Source organism: Agelaius phoeniceus, chromosome 9 (assembly GCF_051311805.1).
Source record: "Agelaius phoeniceus isolate bAgePho1 chromosome 9, bAgePho1.hap1, whole genome shotgun sequence".
Classification (NCBI taxonomy): Eukaryota; Metazoa; Chordata; class Aves; order Passeriformes; family Icteridae; genus Agelaius; species Agelaius phoeniceus.
The window spans coordinates 26467165-26482564 of NC_135273.1; the positions used below are offsets into that span (position 1 = coordinate 26467165).

A 15400-nucleotide genomic window follows, 5' to 3' on the forward strand; every position below is an offset into this window, starting at 1 on the left:
TCACTTCCAATTGCACAATGTTCTTCAGCCATGGGAGAAGAGGACCAAATGCTACTAAAATCCAAGAATCCTCATTACGTGTTCAAGAGTGCTAAGAAGCAAATGGGTCATTTTGTCCAAGTCTGTTTCTTCCAACAGCTGAGCAAAGCCCAGGTGACTGAGACACACCAGCTGCATGTGCAGGGGGTCACACTGCAAGGCAGTAACCTGACAGGAGCTTCCCACTAAGTGTGCAGGAGTGTGCCAGCTGCCTGAGTTTCCCTGCTCTGGAGCTCAGTGCAGCTCCAGGCAGTGGTGAATGAACTAAAGCATGTGAATCCCATCTGCATGGAAGCACAACTGTAGCAGCTTCCAGACAGAGGCAAGCTGGATATGTGCCACAGCAGTTTTTGTTGACCATCTTGTAAATGAGACATAATACACACTTTGGTTGCAATTATTTTTTAATGGAAAAGACTAATCAATGTTTCACATAAATATCAATTAGTGACAAGTCAGTTGAGTAAAGGAATACATACCCCCAAGTTTTAAAGGCTCATAATGAACTGACAAAGTAGCACACAATGACGACTACATGGAATCAATTGGAAGAGGTGGGCTGCACGTCAATCCCATTCATTAAGTTCAGCTGCTGATCACATCTGTTACTGGAGTTAGTCACAGTGCAGTCTTCCCATGGAGCAACAAGGACACGTGAAGGGGAAAGTGAACTCCTAAAACACCTCTCTGCCTCCAGCAGAAAGCCCTGGCTATGAAAGTACAAAAGCCTCAAGTGTTTTGCTGATGCTAAGCCCTTTCAGGGTCTGGTTTCAGATGTGCAGTCTCCCCTTCTCAGACTAAAAACTTACTTTGAAATGAATGCACAGGATTGATCAGACAGGAATGTGTTCACACTGCAAAGTGACACCAAGGTTGGATCTTAGTAATAATTTCTTTTCTACAGGGTTGTGAGGAACTCAAATCACTTTTATTCCCAGGCAGGCTGCAGGGATGGGGAGGAGGGGGACCTATTTTCATAGTCATCAAGAGCAATTTGTTAAGTGAGTAGAAGCTGCACCAGAAGCTATGGAGCTTCACAGTTTTTCCATGGAGCTTGACAGGCATGATCCACATTTCCACAGAACGTCTTTGCACTCGTTCCTACAGGCTCAAAAGGCTAAATATCTGAAGAGGTATTGCTCATATTGTGTCCACAGCTTCAGGAAGATCCAAGTTACTGGACCCCACTTTCACATACATAATCACATGGAAACCACAGATTAAATACGTTTAAACTGCATCAGTGGGAGCCACAGTTTGCCAAGTTAGTGTTTCCCAATTAAACAGCAGGCCATCAATCTGCTGAAGGCATCTAATTCCCCAAATATTACCTTTAAATATTATGTGGCTAAGATGCCTGCTTTCCAGTGGTTTAGTCAATAAAAATTCATTATGAATTATCTAGAACTAACAGAAACACACATTTCATTTTACAGCTTTTTCAGTGACATTCAAATTGTTTGTAAATGCTGGGGACACAGTAGGGTCTGATCTACTGGTGCATGAAAATTAACACCCTACCCTGTTTTCTGAAAGGCTCAAAATTCACAAGAAGAGTTTTGATTTAAAACTAAGTTACCAATTCTCCTGCCACATGCTAGGTCCCATAAATCCATGTATTTTTCCAAGTCTGGATTTCACATATTTAGCTGGGAAATGCACCAACACAAGATGCAAATGAAACCTCCAAAGTGAGCAACTGCTCCATAAACAAATTGCTTGCAAGTACAGCCTAAGTAAGCTGGAACCCAACGCATGACAGTTGTAGCAGCTGAAAGAACAGCAGCACTTGTAAAGTCACTGTCAAAGGTGGATGTTCCACAGCACCAGGAAGATTCTCCTTTATACCTGCACTGGCCTCAACATACTTGGAGTGACAACCCATTAAAGATCCTTGTATTCCCATAACAGATACAAATTTGCTAACACCTCTAAAGCATCAGATTGCTTATGGTCAGTGGGCTTACATTTCAGAATTAATGACAACAAAAAGGGATCTTCTGCACCAGAAATCTGTTAGATAAGGAATCTTTCTTTTTGTTATAATTTTAGAAGAGAAAGCAGATGGCCAAACACAAAACACAAGCACTCAGCTGGCTGCAGTCACTCAATGTGATGTGCGACTGATAGCAGGAAGGGGATGATTTCAACACATCCAGTTCTTCACATCTAAACAAATTTAAAATAGGGTTATTATTCTCTTTGATAAAAAGCAACAACTTTGGAAAAAAAAAAACAACTATAAGATAATAAAAAAGTGATATTAACATTCCTCCTAGAATTGAGGATCCTGCCCTTTAGGGTTTGAAGTACTCCTGCTAAGGACTATTTTCATTAATTTCAAAAACAATGACAAAGAGTTATCATCAGAAAGGAAAGACATGATGTCAGCTGTAAATACATTACTAAGGAAAGAAAGAAGCTGCCTGGAGATTGATACACTAATTCCATATCTTAGTTACAATCAGAGTTACCAAGTGTCAGTCAGTTGAGAGATTTACACAGGAACAGAAGTAATTCCCTCCCTGGCCTGTGATCAGAAGAGGAGGAATAATAACAAAGGGGAATGGTCCAAGCTGTTAAGAAGGTGTATGGGGAGGAAATTACTACATAACATTTAAAGACTTTAAGGTGATCATTAGCTGCCAGTGTCTGTGTACTGTACCCCCAAGTTGTGACTAGGCTCAGCTGTTCTAAGACATTCTGTATCCTACCTGTAAAGGAGACCGATACAGCCATTTTTCGTTATCTCCACTGAGCTTCATGCAGGCAAAAAGGTCACAAACTGTAGGAAGGCCAAAGTCCTGAAAGAGAAGTCACCTTAATTACCAACCCCAAACATAAATACATTCTGATGTATCTTCAAATTTTGTCAAAACCAAAACTGACTTTTGAGTCTTTGAGATTAATACTTTCTTCATTTAGTATAACATATTAACTTGTTTAGTGCTAAGTAACTAATAATAGTGAAAACATCGAAAGAGCCAAGAAACCTAAAAACTTTCAGTCAGTATTATCCAGAAGAGCTATGACTTTGGAAGAGAATGAAGTCATTAAATTCAGTAAAGCAATAAACCTGGCACAAAACACACAAAAGTATCAAAAACTAATGCTCACTTGTGCTTTCTTGCGCAGAAGCCATTTATCTTCCACTGGAGGCAGGTTTGCATTTTCTAGGTCATTTGAAGCCAACACCCAACTGTTTACATTTAAGGGGAGGTGGAATGGAGCCAAGAGGTCTAGGAAAGGACTCTTGAAACTCTTGTCTGCTTTTTCCCGACTCTCCTTTTCTTCTGTGCTTTCTGCTTTGTGCTCAGCCTTGGCCAGCCAGCTTGTCAGAGGCCTCTCGAGCAATGCTTTCCAGGGTTCTGCAACCTCTGCTGAATAATCTGCTTTCTCTGCACTCATGGCTTCCCCTGGGAGCTTCTGGGCGGGGCTAAGCCAGGAACTGGCAGCAAACTTGGTCTTCTCATGCTGAGGGTCTGGTACATCTCTCTGGCTGACTGGAACTCCATTTTTGTCCTTCCCATCTTTCTTCAGAAGCCATTTGCAAAGAGCCTCTTTTCCACAGTTTTCATCACACACACATTCTGAAAAGCTGGCACAGAGATCATTTGCTTTGCACACATCTTCCACTTTAAAGGGGGCCTGAGGATGCTGAAGAAGCCAAGCATTTACAGCAGATGTTGTGGGTGATTTCTTTCCATCAAGATGCTCATTCAGGCACTTGAGATTTCCCAGGTTCTCAATTTCCACACTTTTGCTCTGGCTGCCAGGACAACTGGTACATGTTTCAGCTTTGAGGAGCCAATCATTCAAATTGCATTCTTCCCTAAAAGGTTTAAATTCATTCTTCCATTTCTCATCTGAAGCAATACTTCCATTTTCTGTGTCAGGAGTAAGCAGCCAGTCAGAAAGGTCCATCTCTTCTTGTCCAAGGGATTCTAATTCCTCCACTTTTTCAATAGTGGAAAAGGATGAGTTAAGAGTAGCGGTGGAATCCTTGCGATCAGGAGAATTTGTCTTCCCAGCAAGATCACACTGCTGATTGTGCAGGAGCCAGTTCTCCAAATCCTTCAGATTTCCCCAGGCTTGCTCAAAATAGCAGACTTTGGAAGAATTCAAATTCTAGTAAAGACACATTGAAATACATCCATTAAAACTAAAAGGCCATGTTCAGTAACTGTATAGTGAGAGCTCAGAGCATTCAGCTAGTAAGTGCCAAAGCATCAGGTGAACATGAGGCAGAAGGAAGAGTACTACAGGAGGTTTCATTCCCACCACGTTCTGCTTGCAATCATGTACTGTGTTTTCCCCTCTGTTCAAAACTAGGTTAGCACACAGAAGGTTTACCTGGCTGGGCTCTGACACACACTTCTGGGTAACCCATTCCTCAAGGTTGGTGCTGGGAACGTAGGGAGCCTGGCGCACGGGCCTGCTTCCGAGTAACCAGCCAGCCAGCGAGGCGCTCACTGCCCCACACTGCGACTGCTGCCGAGAGACAATGCCCTTGGTTAGGGAAGGACTGACTGCTGGGCCCATCTCTGCTGAACGCCAACACAGGCAGGCAGCAGGATTTCTGCACCAAAAGGAAAAACAGTCCCCTCTAATTACAAAAAAACCCACAGGATTTGGGTAGTTCCAACATCAAGGAGCAGTCAATTAAAAAATCCTGTCAGCCACACCCCACGCACACTTTCATACTCTGTTCTCCCCTGTCTGCTCCTGGAGCAGCTCCAGTATCAGATCACTCTGCTCACCATAGCCACTGTCACTGGCTACTCAAGCATCTTAACAAACAAACACAAGCCATTACTCAAGCTCACATAACGTGCTTGAGTTCTCCTCTTTCCTCTAATGCAATTAAACACTCACACACAGGTCAATCTTACCTGCTCACAGTTCATTAGGGCACAGCTCTGCCCTGGGAACCAGGGAGAAGTATTTTCTCTTTCTGAGGTTTGCTGAAAGAAAAGTAAAAATTAATATAAAACTCCATTTTATCCAGTATCTAGAACAAATTCTACAATAAAGCAGAAGTAAAGCACAGTTACAAGTGCTCAGTGCTTTATGGCTAACAATGTTCTCAACATTTACAAACAGAATGGAGAAAAATTTACTATAAAAATACCACCTTGAGCCTGCTTCCTTTAACAGAATTGTCTCCAATAATACAGGAAATACGCTGCTTACATAAGAATCCCAAAATACTTTTATCACAGAAAACATCTACTATGTTTTAACTATTGCTATCTAAAGAAAACAGTAACGAATTTTCATCTGCTGGAATAGAGTAAGAATGCTGTAGTCATTCTCTCAGCCAAAATACATTAAAATAAAATGTACATAACTGAACTCAGTGAAAACTACATGCAGTAATTAATAAACCACTGTGTATTTATTATACAGCTAAAATTATGACTCGCACACAGAAGCCATTCAAGCTGTCACTAAAAGCAAAAATATCACTTGGAATATATTGCTCTACTGAAAAAAATCTTTGAGGCAAGTATTTCAACCCAGGGAAGTCCTGGTGCCTACCATCGTTTTAATGGAACCAAATGAGGTAATAGCTTGGCGAAGGTAAGATGTGTCAGCCTCAAAATTCAGGATGGAAGACTCTTCAGGTTTGAGTGTAAGACTTTCCAGTCTGAAAGACAAAGGTGATAGTTACAGAAAGGAAAAAAGATTACAGTCTTCTTCATCTGTCCTGTTTTGGAAGTCAGCCCATTATTTCATAAAAAGGCTTTCAAGCTACTTGGCAGTAATTAGGTAACAAAAGACTTCTGATACAGTGTACAAGAAAGGAATGGCTATCTACAAATCAAGAACAGAATAAATTGCCAGCAAAACACAAGTTTCACCTTCTTACTTCAACTGCCATCAACAGCTAATATTTGAAATAATCTGCATAAATGAGTACCTCTCCTGCTCATTATAGCCCTGGTTTATCACCTCAGACTGCTGTTCTTATTTCTAGAAACTATCAAAAATGTAGGAACAGTGAGATCTGTTAGTTCTAATAGAATAAAAAATCAGATTAAATTAATAAGTTATAATAAACCCAACTGTGTTAACTTGCATCATAAAATAGATTTACCTCTCCAGGCAAATTGAAATCTGGTTTGCCAGTTCGTTACTGTAGGAGTGTTCCAGCTGATGAATAAGGCAATTGAACTGTCCCAAGTACTGCATGGAAGACAAAACACATGTTATTGTTTCAGCTCCCGGGATTAAAACTGAGCCAATACTTGCAAGAAAAAGGTTTGCTTGAAAATGCCAGTGCAGCAACTGAGAACCAAGCCTTACCCAGTAGAGCTGCTGTGCCTGCTGCTGCAAGGCCTCCTCTTTGAGCTGCTGGATGAGATCCACCTGCTCGAAGAGCCACACCTCACGGCTGCGCAGGCACTCCAGCTGCCGGCTGATGTGGCTGTGGATCTTGGCCTTGACCTGTCAGGAAACACACACCACTTCTACATCTGTCAACTACAGTGCACATACATGTGCTGCACTGACTGCAAACTACTGTTTGTCAGTGGCAAGTGGTATTTTTGGAGTGATTTATTTCTCAGAAACTCAGCACAGTCATCCACAGCACCACATGACTCAGGTCAGTAACAGTTCCAAGGCTACCTTTAAAGAGGTAGTAAAGAATAATGTTATTTGTAATCTCCCTCTATTCTGATGTTCCAATCAGCAGCTTTTGGAAATGCTGCTTGCATTCCTAAGCTTGCAGAATTGATAAAGAAGATAAAGGTATACAGGAATACCTGTATCAAGAGCATTGGCAAAATGACACATCAATATGTTTGCAAATTGCTAGGAAAATTTCAGACCACCATGATAATAGTAAATATTCTGGAATAATAAAAACTTTAATTGAAATCATGTTAGTTATTAAAAGATCTTTAAGAAGTAATTTAAAATTACCTCACGCCAGTTTTCTTTAATCTGCTGTTCAGCTTTGACAATTCCAGATATAGCTGTTTCCAAGTCCTTCTTTGCTTGAAGGCACTTTGCCAGAGTCTCACTGCTGCAGGAATTTCTATTTCTATCTTGTGGTGGACTCATTCTTGAAGTGTTCCTAAAACACAATGGACAAAACGATTTCTTAATAGTTTCTATTCCTCTTTAACAGAAGAGGAAGGGCATCATATGAAGAACCATCTGTTCTACTTCACTATAAAGGTGAACAAAAAAACCCCTAAGACCCTACACAGATGCAAGTTTTCTAAACATAGATAAAGCTCTCCTCCAGGAGCAACAACGGTCTCTCAAACACCTCGGCCCACGGAACTTGCACAATCACAGGAAAACCAACAGATATTTGACAACAGCTTCAGCCACAGGAGTTTAGGCAATCCTCCCCTGCCAGGCACCTTCCTCCAGCTTTTATGCCTAGCCAGCAAACTCCAGAGCTGAGAGGCTGATTCAGGGAAGGTTCAGCAGCAATGTTGGAGCTGGGGGAGAATGGCCTGACCAGGGGCAGGAAATATTTCAGTCACCCTTCTTTCCTCTGCAGGCAACAAGCTGGCTCCCATAAGTGAGAAAATTCCAATACAGTTTCACCAACTGAAAACCCACATGTTGCTACAAAGATCATTCTTTACTAAGCTGCAAAGGCCAAAATTTTCACAGCTACCCATTTTGTCCTGGTCACAGCTGTGGTAACTTAGCTTCAGCACAGTCTCAAGTAGAAGGGGCTCAAATACAAAACTTCTACAGAAGTGATACTGGCAAGGATTCTGCAAGTAAGGGGAAAAATAGTATGGATTTTTAGTAAAAACGGGAAAGATCGCTGGAGGCACTTTTCCTAACCAGTGGGTTATTTTGTTACCAAAGAGTTTGAATTCTCCTGTCAGTTTCATGAGATTCCTGAAGCACTAAACATTCATAGTATTTATTCTATTTAAAAAAGTCTTCAGCAATGACAACTATGGAAATTCCCAGCAGATTTAAAGCATACACATGTGCCAATCTAAAATGTCACAAATTTTACCACAGCTCTGGAGGGAACTGAAAGTAGTTTTGAATATAACAAGACAACGAAGAGCTTGCTTCCTGAGCAGCTATTTAGTCTGCAATTTCCAAGCCTCATGATCATATAAACTGCAACCCAAATGTCCTTCTACAGGAAGATCCAAAAGTGTGTGTTTCACACAGGAGAGGGCTAAGAGTGGCTTGCAAGTGGAAGGTGACAGAAAAAGCAATGTTCACGGTGGGGCAGGAGCAGAGGCTGCACCTCCCTTAGTTCCCTCAGCACCATGGGCCTCCTGTCCCTGCAGCACCTCCAGACACAAGACACAGACTAGGCACAGAAGCCACCCCAAGACCCTGCACACAACTCGATCCCATCCTCACCATAACATCTCATTCTCCAGGAACTGCAGAGCACAAGTACAAGAGAACTCAAATGTAATATTTATGTTATTTTGCACCAAATCAGACAGTGCAGAAGTCCAAAATGCATCATTCTCCATGCTGTGCTGTGAACACCAGTATTTGCACACCCTAGCTTGTTCACAGGTTCACTTCTATAAGGTTTCATGATCTTCACCATGCTAGCAACATTCAATATAAAGTAAGCTAAGCTTTTTCTCATAACACTCCCTGGACTTTATCTTGCTTTTCAACTCTCATGGACACCCTACAGGATGTAGGAGCCAACAGTGTAAGTGGGAGCCCTGGTCCTCAGATGTAATCTAACAAGGAGATGACAGCAACACCCAGCCAAGAAAACAGGGATATTAGGTACCTTAACAACTATCATATACCCAAAAGTAAATTTAAAAAATCATATTGGTTATTATTTCATTTTTTATATTCTTACATAACGAGTCAGTCTGAAAGGCTAAATAAAACTACCATATTTGCTCACACAATAGATAATGTACTAAACAACTCTTGTGAAAATTATGTTAACCTACTTTATCACATTCTATATCAGCAACTTAGTAGTGGCACAATTAAATTTAAGAAGCTTACACACTCTTCTCTAATAATCTCTGAAACTACTGTTTGTTGCTTTTCCTTTTTTCAATGATTGCAAGAAACTCACTCCAGAATGTATGGAGAGAATGAGTGCTGCCTTCCTCCAGCCAGCCAGCTCCTGCTAAAATGGCTGTTCTTAGGCTTTGTCGCAAATAAGCCTGTAAAACTCACATGTTGAGCATGAGAGCCAATCCACCCTTCTTTTCAATTTTCACAAGCCTCTAACAAAACCAAGTGGGGGCAAGCACCTATTTCCTCGCTTCCCAGTTACTCCCAAATAGCACTGAGAATTTAAGAGGTTTTCAGGTCACCTGCTCTGGTACAGCCGCGATCACACAATTCGGCTCAACAGTAACAAAACACAAGGAGACACACGGGTACAACACACGGTCACCTGCTCTGGCCATTTCCGTGCCACCGAGCGGTTTCCAGGCACACGGGGGTCCCCAGCAGCCCCCGCTCTGTGCGTCACGGGATGCACACCCCCACCGCTGAGCTCGCACTTACTTTCCGCGCTCAGGAAGCAACCCGCAATGTCCTGTTTATAGCGCGGCCTCCATTCCCCGGCACGGCCTCCGGAATGCTCCCCGGAATGCTCCCAACCCTGCAAATATCCGCTCCAAGCCCAGGAGCGGCCCCTCGCCTTATCGGGGAGGCCCAGCCCTTGCCCCGCCCCGGCCACCGCGCCCGGCCGAGCCGCACGTCGGCAGCGCGGGGCGGGCCCGGGGCGGGCCGCGACCACCGGCGCCGAGCCGAGCCGCGATCACCGGCCTGGCTCCGCTCAGCCACAGCACCGAGCGCCCGCGAACATCCAACCAGCAGTTGAAACCGCGTAACCTCAACGTTTTGCAACAAAACCGCTATTTCTTGCAACTTGGTAAGTGTGGCAATGTATCTTCTTCATGCAACAACAAAGCAGACCCGAGCGCTGAGGCATCCAGCGCGGATGGAGCAGCAAGGGCTGAAGAGCTGCGAGCCGATCCAGCGGCCGAGCTCAGCCTCCGTCCCTGGCCATGCACAGCCCAGCACTGAGGGTCCCCATCCAGCACTGAGCCTGCAGCGTGCCAGAAATCCTGACACGGAGCAGCTCGGATGCGAGTTAGCTTCTGGAAGCACCAAAATCACACACACACATACACAATTCTTGTCACATCTACTCTTGCTTCCACAATTTCACACACTCAGCTGAGGAAAGCACACAGAACGGCCTCGGTAGGAAGACCTTGAAGACCATGTCATTCCAATGCTCTGCCATAGGCAGGGACACCTCTCACTAGAGCAGGGTGCCCAGCGTCCCATCCAGCCCGGCCTTGAATACTCCCAGGGCTGGGCCCCACACGTGTCCTCGCCTGCATATAAGCAGTAAAAATGTCATAGCCATGAAACCAAAAGAACTGCCTGAATGATAAGGAAGATTATATTATTGTTCCTAATAGTAAAATAACTATCAGCTTTTACAGAAGACTTTTGGCTCGCTGGAGAGGTGTCACCACAAGACCCTGCAGCTACAACTCCTGGTCACAGGTGCTCTGTGCAACCTCCTGGCTGCCTGCACTCCACCCCTGGGATGTTACTTCCCATAGGTCAGAAACTGCTAGACAAAAATAATTTTAAGCTTTTAATTAAGTATGTGGCTGCTGGTGAGCAGAGGAGGAGGAGACAGCCCTTCCTCTTCTGCCAACAGGCTGGCAGGAAACTGGTTCTACCAGCTTTTCACTCTCAGCACAACCATCCCCGCTGCCCTTGGGAAGAACATTGTTTTTCATTTCAAATGGGTGTGGAAAAATCACCTCAAAAACAGGGCTGTGCAGAGCCTTTGTTGGGGAAAAGCTTCTGAAGGAAATGAAGCCTCCCATTGAACAGGCTCTATTTATAAACGTGGAATGATTTCTTCCATTAGGCAGGACAAGACTGCTCCAAAGGTCTCTCTGACCTGTCTTTATGTGGCTTTAAACCAGCTAGCTTGTTTGAACTGAAATCCCCACGGACTTCCATCTAACCTCACCAAAAAACAGAAGTTCCTCTTAAGAAGCTCTCCCAAATTAGATAGGCAGGGGTTGTGGTTAGGGAGTGAAGTACTCTAAGTACACAAGCTGAGTCGGGGAACTTCCCATTTACATCCAAGCATAGCAAGCACTTTGTACAGTGCAGCATCAGCATTAGGTACCAGTATCTGCATGGAGCTCCTGCTAGGGAGATCATTTTACTCCAAAACAAGTATATAACACCCTATTTTTTAAGTCACAAGCCATGTGAAGCAAATAAATAACCTTTAACAGTTTCAAGCAAGAGAAAAAGTGAAATAAACACCTTAAGAAATAGTAACAGAAATTTCAGGAATCACATTTTCTAAAATTTAGGTAGTTTTCACCTATCTGCACAGTGTATGGTCTGTGCCACAGACCTGAACAACTGTGACTACTTTTTCTGCCTCTTTTAGCTCTGAAACAGCCCAGCCAGTGCACAAAGCACCTGTACTGAAACAATCTCATAAGAGCTGGGCTCTGAACAATGTCACTAATGCAGCTGTGAAGAAGTCTGATCACCACTTTATTCCATCTATCATAAATATATATTTTATGCACAACAAGCATATAACTGAAATCACAAAGTATCTGAATACAAAGACCTGATATCTCTATGCTATAACTACTGAAAATACCAAAGAAGATACCCAGAGTGGGGAAGACACACATTTACCTTAACGCAGATTGCACATTACAACACATTCCAGACTACTGCACTTAAAAACCCTACAGAAAACAAGTGACAAACCCCCGGTTGTGCCTGAGGCATCTGGCCCCAAAGGCAGCACTGCTATGCTCTCTGCACATCCAGCTACCCAAGGTTAGGCACTTACAGCGGGACGAAAAGTGGTTTTTACGTGGCTGCCGGCTTTTTTCCGCTCCCTTTACTGCACACCTTATCGAAAGTCTCGGAGGAAGGCAACCTTGTTCCTCTATCATCTTTTCTCTTTAATCCCAGCCATAAGCACCGAGTTTAAAGCTATCAGAATGCTCGGCAAACCCCCGGAAGCTCCGGCTCACACCATTTACCAGCAACGAACAACACAGGTCTGACAAACTTTTAACAAACGCGATGCGGCACAACCCCGACCATTGCTAACCCAGACATTTACTGCTTATATAACCTCTGAGAAGCGCAGCTGCTGACAAAAGATTTGGCCTTTACAATTAGAAACGTGGCTTGAGGAGCGCTCGCGGCACAACCTCTCCGGCACACGGAGAGCGAGATCAGTACAAAACCCCGTCTCCGTGCGAGCCCTGCGCCGCGGAGCGTCCATTTCCCCAGCGACCTGCCCGACCCAGGCCGGCTGCCTGGGCACTTCCCGCAGCGCGGCACGGGGTGCCTTACGGGACGCCTTACCGGGTGCCCTACGGGATTCCTCACGGGATTTCTTACGGGATTCCTCACGGGATGGCTCCCGGCTCCCCCCCGGATGTCTCCCCCGCCCTGCCGGCCCCACCGCCCCCTCACCGCTGCCCGCGCGCCGCTCCCTCAGCCCCGCGCCGTCCGCCCGCCCGCTCGCCGGCCCCGCGCGCTCTCGCGAGACCGCCGGCCCGCGCGCCCCCTGCCGGAGCGGCGGAGCGAGCGCTGGGCGGCGGCGGCGCTGCTGCTGCTGCTGCTCACGGCAGCCAAAATCCGGGAATCACGGCTGACCCGGCGTGGCGAATCCTCGGAGCACAGAGCGTGTATCATGGGGCGAGCCACCGGTGTGGGTCTTCTTCGTGTCCCCCGGAAATTTCCCAGAGTACGTGCCTTGGTGTGGCTTTCCACAAGCGTGAAGCGCGGCAGAACGCCTCCCAGTACCGCCAGCCCGCCTTCCAGCTGGGAGCAGGACCCAATTTCTGGTCCCAGAACACTTCCCAGTACTGCCGCCCCGCTGTCCAGCTGGGAGCAGGACCCAGTTACTGCTCCCAGTACACTTCCCAGTACCGCCAGCCCGCCTTCCAGCTGGGAATAGGACCCAGTTACTGCTCCCAGAACACTTCCCAGTACTGCCTCCCCGCTGTCCGGCTGGGAGCAGGACCCAGTTACTGCTCCCAGAACACGTCCCAGTACTGCCGCCCCGCTGTCCGGCTGGGAGCAGGACACAGTTACTGCTCCCAGAACACGTCCCAGTACTGCCGCCCCGCTGTCCAGCTGGGAGCAGGACCCAGTTACTGCTCCCAGAACACTTCCCAGTACTGCCGCCCCGCTGTCCGGCTGGGAGCAGGACCCAGTTACTGCTCCCAGAACACTTCCCAGTACTGCCGCCCCTCTGTCCGGCTGGGAGCAGGACCCAGTTACTGCTCCCAGAACACTTCCCAGTACTGCCGCCCCGCTGTCCGGCTGGGAGCAGGACCCAGTTACTGCTCCCTGCCCTCACACTTCAGCCGGTCAGATGAGATCCGCTCAGCTCAGCTGGCCAGAGCGCGGCGCCGGTAACAGCGAGGGCTCGATCCCTGTGGGGGCCAGCCAGGAGCTGGACTCGATGGTCCTCCTGGGTCCTTTCCAACACAGACTATTCTGTGATTCGGTGACATTTCAGCCTTTACTGGACTACCCGGCCAGCATATTTGTGAAGTGCTGCTTTTCTAAGTTTATGCACAGCATTTAAAGCTTAACAGAGAATGTAGGGGGCTTCAATCAGAAAGGACTTCAAATGGAAATCCAAATAGATGAGTACATGTGGAAGCTGAGTCACAATTTCCCACACATTTCCTCCTCTGGGCACAGTCCAAGGAGCCATTCTTCTGATCAGGGCCTTACTCAAGGTTACAATTACAAATTATTCAGTGCTGACATAAGAGAAAGTATAAATCAGCCGACTAATCCCAGATGTGCTGTTACCCTAGGAACAAGCATTTCAGGTATTTGGCTTCCTTGTCTAAACATGTAGGAGACACAGGGTGTGTTATATAATCCTCCTCTGTGTACTTGGATTTAAGAGGAAAAATAATACCAACCCTGCCTGACCTTGGAAAACCAGGAGTGCTCATGTACCACGTGTCCCCACATGCAGGGGGGGATGTGTCACCCAGCAGGATTCTCCCAAGGAAGGAAAGCTGCCTCTCCTGGGCAAGCAGGCACAGAGGACAAGGGCAGGTTTCTGTCATGTCTTCCACAGGCTTGACAAAGGCAATATCATAATCCAGATGGTCTGAGAGTTTTTTCGTTGGTAGAGTTGCTTCACACAGTACGCCTTCTGTGTGGATTCATTGTGGTCAAGGTCACGCTTTCCTAAGAGGATTTGCTCTTTGGACACATCTTCCATTTAACCTCTAAAGGAATATCAAGGTTTAGGAACTACATGCATCTTTTAATGGTCTCTTTCCTCCCACCCCTCATGGCAGTACACACTGCTCCTCCCTCAGCCATGGCCTTTGCCATGCCAGATGTGCCTCTTTATACAAACCTGCATAGTGGATCAGAAAAAGAAACTTAAAATTGCATCAGCTTAAGCAAAAGGCAAATTGGTGATCTACTGAAATAGAGGCAAAAGGTTGGATAGAGATGCAGTTTTATGGGAAAATAAACAGGATAATCTGCTCATGTTAAAAGAGAAGCAAAGATGGAGATGTAGTGGGCAGTTCCTCAGCACTGGATAAAACTGTATCAGTGTTCACAATAAGCCTCCAACCAAGCATTTTGGATGCATAAAAGGGATCTAAATACACATCAGAAATAGTTAATGAGGTTAAAAGCCTGCAGCATTTCCCTTCAGAAGTTTGTGACACCACTTAATGCATGCCTATACCCAAGATTAAGTGCTATTTCTTGCTGAATGGGAATCCCACTCACAGCAGCATAAAGCATAAAATTCTGTAGCATAAAGCCCATCCTTCCTTGATTTGGCAAAAGTGTCATCAAAGACATTTTTCCTTGCTCGTCTGCAGTGTGGGAATGAATACCAGGGAGAGATTAATCCCTTCCCATCCCCTGGAAACATGAGGTTTGATAAAAAACTTGAAGCTTTTTCTCCATTTCTTAGGTATGGGCCTGCGAAACTACTACTGGGCAGCACTCAAACCACAAATAACTTGAAGAATATTCTCTGGTGCAATGGCTCTAGAGCAAATTTTGTGGGGTTTAAAGAACATTTGTTTTCTGTTCAGATTGTTCCTCTTTCAACAACTGCAATAATGCAGTTGAAGGGCATCAGCTGTGTTAACTTCTCTGTTAAATGCTCTGGAATGTGAGTTCCCTGTTCTACAGTGCTACCATGCAGCTGAGCAGTCCATCCCTGCCTGGGAAACGGAGAATAAGGAAGCTCAGCCAGCCCGGCACGGCTGCGGGTGCAGCGGGACACCAAGGCAGACCAAGCTGCCGGCTGCTCCCATCGGAAGCAGCCAAAGTCCCGAGGCAG

At 45.6% G+C, this 15400-nt stretch overlaps 1 protein-coding gene across 5 annotated transcripts; it reads right to left on the bottom strand.

Moving 5' to 3' along the window:
- Positions 1-425: 425 nt before the first annotated feature.
- Positions 426-12659, bottom strand: NCOA4 (nuclear receptor coactivator 4). Of its 5 annotated transcripts, none has more exons than XM_054637563.2 (10): positions 12529-12659; positions 6970-7123; positions 6349-6489; positions 6140-6228; positions 5581-5689; positions 4932-5003; positions 4393-4530; positions 3157-4167; positions 2754-2843; positions 426-2208 (listed from the first exon to the last, which is right to left on the bottom strand). In XM_054637563.2, the coding sequence occupies exons 2-10, from the start codon at positions 7108-7110 to the stop codon at positions 2203-2205; spliced, it is 1797 nt and encodes a 598-aa protein (XP_054493538.2). In that variant the 5' UTR covers positions 7111-7123; positions 12529-12659; the 3' UTR covers positions 426-2202. The 5 variants fall into 5 exon arrangements, with proteins under 5 accessions (XP_054493538.2, XP_054493537.2, XP_054493539.2 ...); XM_054637562.2 differs by lacking the exon at positions 12529-12659 and adding an exon at positions 12418-12522; XM_054637564.2 differs by lacking the exon at positions 12529-12659 and adding an exon at positions 9538-9679 and having other exon boundaries at positions 4393-4527.
- Positions 12660-15400: the final 2741 nt, after the last annotated feature.